This window comes from Mytilus trossulus, chromosome 12, assembly GCF_036588685.1.
Source record: "Mytilus trossulus isolate FHL-02 chromosome 12, PNRI_Mtr1.1.1.hap1, whole genome shotgun sequence".
Lineage (NCBI taxonomy): Eukaryota > Metazoa > Mollusca > Bivalvia > Mytilida > Mytilidae > Mytilus > Mytilus trossulus.
In genome coordinates this window covers 27,889,163-27,900,830 of record NC_086384.1, presented here as the reverse complement: position 1 = coordinate 27,900,830, position 11,668 = coordinate 27,889,163, and the positions used below count along the sequence as shown (strand labels likewise).

The 11,668-nt window shown below is 30.1% G+C and overlaps 1 protein-coding gene across 1 annotated transcript; it reads right to left on the bottom strand.

The window, feature by feature from the left end:
• Positions 1–6,377: 6,377 nt before the first annotated feature.
• LOC134692336 (ATP-dependent helicase wrn-1-like) lies at positions 6,378–10,378 on the bottom strand. Its single transcript, XM_063552790.1, has 3 exons — positions 10,292–10,378; positions 9,026–9,167; positions 6,378–6,850 (listed from the first exon to the last, which is right to left on the bottom strand). The coding sequence occupies exons 1-3, from the start codon at positions 10,376–10,378 to the stop codon at positions 6,378–6,380; spliced, it is 702 nt and encodes a 233-aa protein (XP_063408860.1).
• Positions 10,379–11,668: the final 1,290 nt, after the last annotated feature.

Here is an 11,668-nt window from a genome sequence, read left to right as displayed (position 1 = left end):
TGTCCGACAGGCAGTGTGTTACTTGCACAATAAGATTTTGAAATAAATTCCCCGATGAAGCAGACCAAAGCTTGTTTATTTCTTTTGTTTGCCAGAATTTTTTTCCAGTCGGGGATACTGCTTCCTTCATTTACATGATAGACCCTGTGTCCACCAGCTGCTTGAGACCGACGTTCCCTTTCAGTCGATTTGATAGAGTCTGGTAAGTCATACCTATCAAACACATCTACAATTGTTGATGCCGACTGAAAGAGAGTTGACAGCTGCTTCAAATAGAAATTAAGCAAATCACCAAAACTAGAAAACATTTTCACATCTAACGATTGAATAATAGCCATGCCATCCCTAATCACAACCGTGAGTAATGGGTCAAATGCTGGAAGGTTAAAATATGGACATATTTCGCGTTCAAGCTCATGTGCAAGATCAGATTTAACACATTTTCGCATCGTTCCATCGACACGAAAAAGAGAAGTGAGTATGGGTCCAATAGGGAAAGAGTGCAATTTTTCAACGGTAACATCATCTCTGCATTTCGTCAGTGCTAGTGCTATGAGCTCTGGGTTAATGTTACCTTGAACTGTCTCCCCTGATCTGCATTTTAACTTTGTTTTTTTTGTTCATATCTGAAAACGTCTTTATATTAGAGCGTTGAATTGGCCCATAGAAGCTTCTATTCAAATTCGACAAAGGCACTTTCATGCTCTGACTTTCAATTTCAAATTTAACTGGATTTCTCAACAAATATTTTGTGATGCAAGCTGAGTGGTATAAAGCATTTAGAGCAAACATCTCTGATTTTATTTTCAAAACCATTTCACTGTCGGATATATTTTTGCAGTACGCATAATGCATTGGATTCATTCGGCCGATGATATCTTGCGTAATTTTTTATCTTGCCTAAACGATTTGTATTTACAAAATATGCAAACCATCCGATCTATCTCAGGCAATCTAGATCGTGTCAATATGGTAGACTGAGTATCATCTTTGCACAAGGGTATTTTTGTACAGGAAGATGTAGATTGTCCTGTTAATAAATTATTGTCTGCAAATGTGGTCAAATTTTGTTAACTTGTAAAAGCTTTATAACAGCTTTTATGATATTTTATTCAATCAAGTGGTGCTTCCTCGACCGTTTTGTATTCATCAACAAGTCTCCTATAAACGGTGTCCTTCCGTTTATTTACGGCAGAAAGAAAGTTGTTTTTCCCTTTGCAGCTGGAAAACATAGCCGCTCTGTCGTAAATACTTGACTAACGATACATCGTTGCCAGTCAATGGACAGTCTGCCTTTTTAGCAGCAGGAGAGGTAAGTTTAACAGGACTACACGTCAAGTTTGACATTGTCCGGAAAAATACTAGAGTTGTTCCCGTTAATTATTTTTCTATTACTGTGTCACAATAACTTTCAAACTAATACTTATCAAATACCTCTATAAAACACTATCTTTTTTAATGTAATAAATTCATTAAGCTTACATCCATTATTCAATCAATTTAAGAAATTTATATTTCAATTGGTCTTGTGAGTTTTGTCAAATTGACATGCTCCTTCTTCACGAATAAATGATTATAATATACAGGTGAAGAAATGAAAACGGACAAAATGAATTCCGTAATTGCGGTGGAATATTGATGAGTGCGTAAAAATGCAAAAAATACAGAAAAATACAGCTAAAACAATATGTATCAAATTAGTTATGAACTAAGAATAATTATTAGATATGATTCAGCTTTAAACTAAGATCAAATAAGAAAAAACGACTGAAAGATATAGAAAAGAAGTGGTCGGTTTTTGAAATAATGACAAAATTGCTACAAAAATGATTTTTTTTATGCAAAATAACACAATATTATTTATTAAAAACTATTTGATAATACTTAAATATGCAATGCGCTAAAAATCAATGCATTTCATTTATAAAAAAGAGAAGTTTAAAGCAATTAATTTACGTTGAAATACAGGTGGTAAATTTTAATTTTGGAAAGATTTCTCGATTTTAATTCAATTTTTACAAAAATTGCACCGTACGATTTTTTTACGACCGGGCAAAAAATGAAGTTCGGATATTCATCTATCACTTGTAAAAAATTCAGCCGTGTGTTAGGTGGGTGCATTAAAGTCGTTAACTAGACGTCTTTTCTGAAAATGTCACTCGCCTATAATTGGAACATCTTCACAATAAAAACTAGAGAAAATTATTCTTCAGATTTAGGAGCTACAAAAATATACAAATACTTATGAAATACATATTGAATAAGACATCAAATAATTTTCCTTTCATCTAAATTATGTACAAATGGAATTTTTAATATATTATGCAGCATCATACGACTGCAGAGGTAGTAACCTGAACAGTTGTGGCAAATTTGGACACAATATTTAAACTTGATACTGCCTGAATTTGGATTCTGATCAAATCTTTGACATCACATTTAGGTTTGAGACACAAAATAAATGTGGTCAAAGATATTTACTGTTTCAATAAAAAAAAAGTATGGAAAAAGATATGAACCCAAGTCAAACTGAACTGCTATTATTAGCTGTTTTTTAGCTGTTATTTACCAGTTTTTCATATTTTTAGCAGTCCTTTAGCTGTTCTAAGCATTCAATCTAATAGCAGTTTGAAAAACTGCCACATTTCACCATTTCTTAGCATTCATCTTAGCATTCGTCTTAGCATTCGGCTTAGCATTCGTCTTAGCATTCATCTTAGCATTCCTCTTAGCAGTCGGGACAACAGTTATGACAGCAGTTCGATAGCAGTTGACCTATTAATCTTTGTTATAAAAATGCTTGGATCTGGCTATGTTTCAGCTTGAAGTTAAACATTTATTTGAAGATAATTTGATCATTTTCAAATGTGGATTTTGGCTCCATGTTGTGTGGAAATACTTGCTAGTGAAAAAGTGTATTTTTGTCAATATAAGCTTAATTTTGGATGAATTGAATACTTTTACACACCTGCAGTACAGTAAGTTGAAAGTTATAGTTAATGCTTGTGTGTATTCTCAATTCTGACATAACTTTGAAGGGGGAAACAGAAATCATACAGAAAGCCCAAAAAAGGGGGATTGTAGTTTATTTAAATAGAATATCTGATGTTGACAGGACTGTAATAGAATGTTAGCATATATATATACTTACAGCTCAAGATGTTATTTGAAAAAAATGGATATGAATATCATTTTAATCTATTATTTTGTAAAAAAAAACAATCTTATCATATTCCAGAGTTGAAAAAAGGGGGAGGTAAACCAGTAGACTGTGAATAGCTGATTGGTTAAAATTGTCAAAACAATCCATTTAATAAAATTAATTTATAATATATAATTTTACTTTAGTTTGTTTCAGAAAAAGAAACATAATATGTATTACATGTATCAAGAATTTATTTGTTTAAAATTCCAAAAGAGAAAGAGGATATAACTGTTGTCTTTTTATCCACATTTAATTGAATAAAAACAGTACATTTGGCATGTTTGGTAATAAAATAATGATAAATGAAATAACTTCTAATTTGAAAATCACTTAGTCAAGGTAGAAATTAGCCTCTTAGCAGTAATATCTCTTCAATAAGTTGCTTTTTTAAATGTCTTGATATTCAAAGTGCTTTTTTAATTGTTCCTATATCATTACGGCCACTATAGTCTAACATAATTAATAAGGGATCTAAGACCAGCTAAAGTAAGTGCTTCTCACATTTTTGTTTACATTCCCTTAAAATTAAGTCTGTTATTAGATTGGATAGTTACTGCTCTAATTACAAATATAAGTTTAAGTACAACTTTTTGAAATTTCACAAAGACTAACAGTAAAATATTAGAATTTTAATAATTTTTGCTTTTGTATCTTGTAAACTTTATATTGATTACCGGTATTCATGTGTCACCTTTATGTATTGCAACTTTTGGCAGATCTGATAGCATTCCACAGCAGTTATTAGCAGTTTATAAAACCATATAAGGATGTATAACTTAGCAGTTGCCATGAATATTCATTATTGACAGCTGTTATTATAGCAGTTCTCATGAATATTCATTATTTGATAGCTGTTATTGTAGCAGTTCTCATGAATATTCAGATCTCATTTAAATTTTTCGTTAAAAATAACTGCCAAAGAACTGTGAAGGCTAAATAAACTGCTAAGAAACAGCTACGGAATGCTATTGGAATGCCTTTATGCAAATTAATCATTGCCTTATATTTGGTAACTGTGAATGCTAATAAACTGCCAAATAACTGCTGTCAAGTGGGAACTCACTACAGTGAATGCTAATAAACTGCTAAATAACTGCAGTTCACTTTGACTTGGGAACCCCTTAAGCTTAAATTCATTCACTTAAAACTAAAGATATTATAACTGGAAACCCAATGTGTCTTTGCAAGACAACATCTTAGCTTTATGTAAAACCCCCAAAAATGTGTGCGGTCATATAAAAATCAATCCCAACATTTGTTTTGTGATTTATACATTGTGTTGAATTATTAATTTTTCTATTGAACTGGTAACCCACATTTGCAAATTATTTTTCAGTTAATGGACAGCCAGTTGTTGTACAACTAACTGATGGAAGAAAAGTAACATTAATGAAAAAGTCAAAAGCACCAAAATATGACTATGTAAAAAAATTATGCACAGATGATGCTAGAGCTTGGTCTGCTTTTCAAAGATCTGATGGATATGATAAAATTGCAAGAGCGAACCTGAGGCATTAGGCTTTTGAAAGTAGCTATGCTTTATTTCAAAAGTCATAAAAATTGTGTCAAAGTATGCACTTGACATACTACGCTTTCTGGTTCATCAACTCAAACTTCTGTCTGAGAAGGAAGCAAATGAAGAATTTTATGGGCTTTTTGTCAACACAAATGGTCACTTTAATGGCCACATCCCTGCAGACTTAGCTATGGAACATCTAGTCAAGAAAGTCAAAGATCACTTAAAACATATGTTTTCAAATAAAACAGAAAGCAACATCATGAATAGAACAAAAGCTTTGGGTGCCATTCAAGACATTGCGGAAAATTTTGAAAAACAATCAAAGGTTATTGTTAGAGCCAAAAAACATTCTGACAAATCTGCTGCAGATGATGAAAAGATCATTTAAAAGACCTCAGGAAATTGAAATCATTTCAATTTGAGGCTGGCAGAGCACATGAACATTTCTCCAAGATTCCTAGTACTATAGTGAATCAGCTTAATACTAGCCATTACTTTGAATGGATTGAACCAAGGATACAGATGTTTGCAACAGAAATTGGAAACTGAAGATTTTTGAAGTCACATACTAATTTCAAATTGGTTTGCTTTAATGTGGTACCTAACACTACAGGGAGATAACTGTGTAAAATCAGCTAAACATTTGTATTACGTTGTATTATTAATTAAGGTAAAATTAAGCTTTGCAAAGATCAAAATAGGTTTTTATCAAACTGCTATATAACCAGTGTAATTTTTCTGATAAAAGGGTTGGGTTGGTTCAAATTTTTTGAAATTTTTATATTTTTGTCAAAGGGTCAAAGTAAATACTTTGTCAAAATTTTAAGAAAATTAAACAAGCCAAATTAATTTTAGTGAAAGTGTTGGGTACCACCTTAAGGTAGTATGTGGAATTGAGAAGTAAATGACAAATTTTTTTAATATTTTGAAAATAATGATATAAAATTGTATGACTCCATATACTAGGTTTTACTGATTAAACATGATCAAAACAAGAGAACTGAATAAGTAAATTTCCAGTTTAGATTGCCAGAAGCCCTCACTTATCAAAGCTTATGAACAAGTTGAACAAATATTATAAAGAATTTTAAAGACTTATTTATTAAATAGTAAACTTTTAAGATATTTTTGAATGATAAACTATATTAATGGTAGTTAATAAGTTTCAGTTTTAAAGTAAATGTAAAGAAGAAAATCCTTGTGGTTTTATTTCCACCAATTTTTTAATTGGGGAAAAAATTTAAGTGAGTTCTTGGTTTTTTTTAATTCTCATTTCAAAGTATTGAAAATTATTTGATTTGGTCATACATTATCAATTAACAACATGCTTATTATTTAAAAAGAAAACACAATTAAATGTCAAAATCTGAAGCATTTGTAGAAATTTTTTTTTAACAGATGTCTATTAAGTACTGTAAATTCACAAGTTTAGTATGAATTAAACTATAAATGAAATATGGCTTATTCTAAGGAATTATATAATGTAAAAAAAGCATATGAAATTGTTTGACAAAATGTATGCAAATTAGGGTCTTTTCATATGAATTTTAACAAATTTTATCATAAAGCACAATGTAGAATGAAGTTAAACCTCAGGACATTCAGATTTGACATTCAATATTATTTTGTATATATTACAAGCATATTTAAATTTCAAGGAAATTTTCTACATATCTCCTCAGCTGATTTATAAGATAAACCATTTTTAACTATCTCGTGAACAAGCTCAGAAGAAAGACCTGTAAAAATTTCTGATTTTGGCATATCAACTAAATCATTTTCCAGTTGAAAATATGCTGCTAATAGAGTTTGAAGCTGTGACGGAGTACCTTCTTTATCATCTTCAGCAACACCAAGGTCATCAAATGCTGAATTTGATAAGCACTCAATACAATTACAGTCCACCTTACAAATGTCACAACAGTTGTGTTTTATCAACAAAGCCACACATTCCCAGTCAAAATGTTTACAGAGAAATTGCCTTTTGCATGATTTAAGTCTACAAAATTGTTTGACTTCATCTCTAACTGGGGTGTTACCACCTAGGTCATTGTTGTTAAAGTACAATACAGCTTCATTTTGAAGACCATCTCTGCCAGCACGGCCAATCTCTTGCTTTCTATAAGCTAGAAAAAAATGCATTTGATTTAAGCAAAAATTAATACTGTTTATGTAGATAGCATTCTTCTTGATAAGCAGATACTATATCAACTGCTAAAATATAGTAAAAAGGTTTTTAAACATTTACTATGTAATTGCTGTCCTTTCATCCAGCTTTATAGATTCCCGTACGAAATTATAAGGCGTATTACGCCTGGAAATAAGGCGTAAACCAGGCGTAAGTGGTAGTTACGTGCCTAGATCCAAGCGTAAGGGAGCAGGAAACGTAAATTTGAAGTCTTGACGGGCGTAGAAAAAAGAAGTTAACCTGGCGTAAATTGAAATAATCAAGGCGCAAGTTTTCTTACGGGCGTAAATTGAAATAAGCAAGGCGTAAATTTTCTTACGGGCGTAAAACTGCTGGTATGGCGTAAATAGAAATACCCATAATGCTTTGTGCAAAGGATCATGGGAATTTTTTTTCAAAATTTGGCTCTCTGATTTTAGTTTTCAAGAGTTGGACACATGGCAGCTTCATATATTCAGGGATAATTTGCTTGTTTTGTGCTTTTTGGAAGAATCTGAAATTGGAAATACTGAATCAAATAAATTAATGGAAATTGTGAAATATAAGGAAAGTTAGTAATACATGGTTAATAATAATTAATAATGTGAGTATAATTAAGTATTATGTTCTATCAGAAATTTTGAAATTCCAAAACCTTTATAGTTGGATAATTACATTAAAATATTTTACTTTAAGTTAAACTGTAGTATTAATTATCATTTATATTTTAGTTCAAAAGACAATAATTTTCAAAAACAAAAAAATAATGGTCATATTTCTTATTTAGACTTAAACTTATATGAGCCATTGTATTCACAAAATGTATTTATTGCTATATTAGCTTCTTCAATGGTTATATAATATTTCAAGTTTTTTGTCAAACAATAAGAAAAGTACAGAAGTTTGTATCAACTACACAAAAGTACACAGCTAGGTTAATACACTGAAATAAAATAAGTGTAGTATTAATGTAAGGATATTACGCCTGGTTAATTTATTGACCAGGCGTACTCATTTGCATATTACGCCTATTTTTTTGGTGAACCAGGCGTACTCATTTAAATATTACGCCTAATTTTACGCCTGGTTTACGCCTTAGTTACGCCTAATTTACGCCTGGTTGACGCCTGGTTTACGCCTGGATATGCATTTTGTAAACACTGCAATGCCGCCAGGTTAAAGTATGATTTTTACGCCTGGTTTCCGTGTCATATACGGGCGTCACAGTTCGTACAGGCTAGAAATAAGAATAAGGAGATGTGGTGTGATGTCCATGAGAGAAGTATCCTCCATAGACCAAAGGACATAAATGTAAGCTTTTTTAAGTCCCAATATGACATTTAACCAATACTATGAGCTAATTCCACAGCGTAATGTAATATATAAAAGGTTCTGGCATGCCAAATTTAGCTAATACAAACTGTGTGATAATTTAGGCTTTTGCTGATAATATCTTCTCTTAAACAATTTGTTATTTGAATCATGTTGGATGGACCATAATAGGTAAAGCCAGCCCAAGATATTTTGTAATCAATTTGTATAGATAATTTAAATTGTTTGTTTCACTTAGGGAAGACAATCAATAATAATGCAAGAACTATCTCCCTTTGCACAATATCTAATAATCTTTTAAAGAATTGGAAAAAGACAAGCCCAAACTGATTAAAAATGAGGGTAGTTTGTCCTAATAAACTTAGCACTCATCTATGCAATATTTATGTATGTGATATTTAAATTGCAAAAACTTCATTAGCACCTATACAAATTTGACACTGTGACTGCAGTCTAACACTTAAACATGTTCAATGTATTAGCATTAGCATATTTACATGAAAAATGCATACACATAGATATAATTATGTGTAATTATTTTTTAAAGAGATTATAAAGCCATGTCCAGAAGATTTGTTATCCATACATGTATGTGTTACAGTCATTTTAACCATCTGCTCTATCACCCTCTCAGCTTTGTGTTATTTATATACTGTTAAGCAGTAAGAGTGCTATTGACACCATAGGCTGATCTGATTATCTATTCATACAAAACATAGAAATGTATGATAATGCACCTTTTAAATTATTGCAGTTGAATGATATGTATAATATTTATTAGCTTGTAAGTTATCAATCTTACTTTCTACAGAAGTAGGTGGTCCATAATGTATGATTCTTCTTATATTTGGTGCATCAGCACCCATCCCATATGCTTCAGTTGCAAACAGTAGTGATATATTTCCATTCACATCAGCCATATCATCAACAATTATCTTTTTCATCTAAAAAAAAAATATTTTTTTAAAGCTTAAGGTGGTACCTAACACTACAGGGAGATAACTCTGTAAAATCAGCTAAACGTTTTAATTACGTTGTGATGTTAAGGGAATATTAAGCTTCTCAATGATCAAAATAAGTGTTTGTCAAACTGCTATGTAACCAGTGTAATTTTTCTGATAAAACGGTTGGTTCAAATATTTTGAAATTTTTATATTTTTGTAAAAGGGTCAAAGTAAATACTTTGTCAAAATTTCAAGAAAATTAAACGAGCCAAATTAATTTTAGTTAAAGTGTTGGGTACCACCTTAATTGACATAACCAAGTTCGTTTTATGATTGATATTACAAACTAGTCAGTGTTACAATCTTATCAAGATGTTTTCTGTCAAATAAAGAATTGTATGATTAAGATGCATTTTGAAAACAAGTTTACTTTATGTCTGTATACATATATTATGTTGTGTTATCTACTGAATTTTTGTATGAATTATCAATATTGCTGTACATAAATATTTTACCTGATATAAATTATATAATATTGTTATTTATAAACTAAATTGATGTAAATTGAAAAGCATATTGTACAAAAACTGATTTAAAAAGCTCATCATATTAAGTATGTACAAATACTATTTTTATCTATATGAACAATATAAATAACTGTTAAACTGTTCAACTTTTAGAATTTCAATTGACCTGCATATCTATATCTAGAATTAAATTTTAAAAAAAAACAAGATTATTGATTTGGTCCTTTGAATAGGTATTTAAACCAAAAAATGTGAGAAACATGAACTTTCTCTTTTGTTTGACAATTAATTGCTAGTATACATTGTACCTTCACTTTTAGAACTTTAAAGATAACACCAACTATTCAAGTTAAATAAAGCATTTAGTATGTTTATTTTAAAGATTTGAAGGAGAATAAAAAAAAAATTCATTATGATGGCAATGCATATATATGTAATTATAAATATATCAATTAATTGTACATTAAATGTTTTTATCTATTTGGAAATATTGTAATAAATGTTTATTGAAGTTTATTGATGTGTAATATGTGTTCAGTCATTCCAAAAATTAAAAGGAGCCAGCCTAAAGCAAATACCAGTATATGTTATACAAACCTTATCTGTACATGCTGAATGATACTGTGAAACTCTTTGAATCACAGCATTTGGGTCACTTTCTTTTGCTGCTTCTTGGCATACCATGTTATACCAATTTCCACACCACTTTAGTTTGCTGTAGACTATAGTTTTTTGGAAAATTAGCTTCATCATCACACAAGCTTCTCAACAAAGGTTCCATTACCTGTTTAAATGATTCTTCTGCTGCATTTTTTCCTTTAGCTGATGGTAATCTCTTTATTATTGTAATTTTCACATTAGGCCGATCAACACATGCAGATATGGTTGTAAAGGTTTTCATAAGAAGTATGTCAGTTATTTCTCTTATAATAAGCTTTGTTGCTGTAGCAGTTAAGGCCACAAATTTTGACTCTGGAAAAACTAACCTTAGTTTACTAATTTTCATTTAGTCTGGTCTGTGTCCCCTGTCTGACTACACAATCATCTACATGATCTATAAATATGTCAGTTATCTCTTTTTGCCAAGAGTCTGAACATAGAATATCACAAATTTCCTTCTTCAAAATATCTTCTAGGTGGCAAAGTAAGTAGGTATAACTACTTTTTAAGATATCACTAGAACCTGGACTAAAACATTTTAATATTTTTTCTCATGTGTATAAGATGACATCTATTTTTTATAGAACTTAGAAGATTAAGTGCTGAAACTTTAATAAGGTGCTTAAAATTTGCTTACATCAAGACTTTTTAATTTAGATTAAACAATAAAACTAATCAGGCAAATCATGGTAAAGATATAGGACAATATTACATATGGTGTAGCATTCAACTGTTTTCATTGGATGTGACGATCACGTGCTTCATAAGTTATTTTTATAAAAGTATCTGTCACCAGGCTAATTTGGACTTAATTTTTATTTTATCATTTTATTTAGAAATTGGACTTTAAGAAAAGATATTATTTTACAAATTTAAATATTTACATGTATAGACAAATAATGTGTTAATCTTGATTAGTGACATATGATTTTCAAATGTTTGAGACAGATTAATTGAGTTACAGAAATTAATATGAAAGACATTGATCATACTAAAGGTGTGAAAATTATTGTATAGAAAAATGAAAGAATAAGATTATACAGTATTATAAATTATAATTATCTTTTATATTAATTAATGTGAATGCTGTCACTTATAGCTTAAAGTTATGAAATGTCATTTTAATTGAGTATTGTCTATTTTCGATATTTAGTATAAATATGTATTGTAAACTATGTAAAATCAGTATACCTTGAGTACGAGAACATCTGATATAGTACAGTAGGAGTCATATTGTATTGACTTTAACCTTAGTATATGTTATACTAGCATTTGGCTTGGAATTAAATTATATAACTTTGAAAAAAAAAAAAA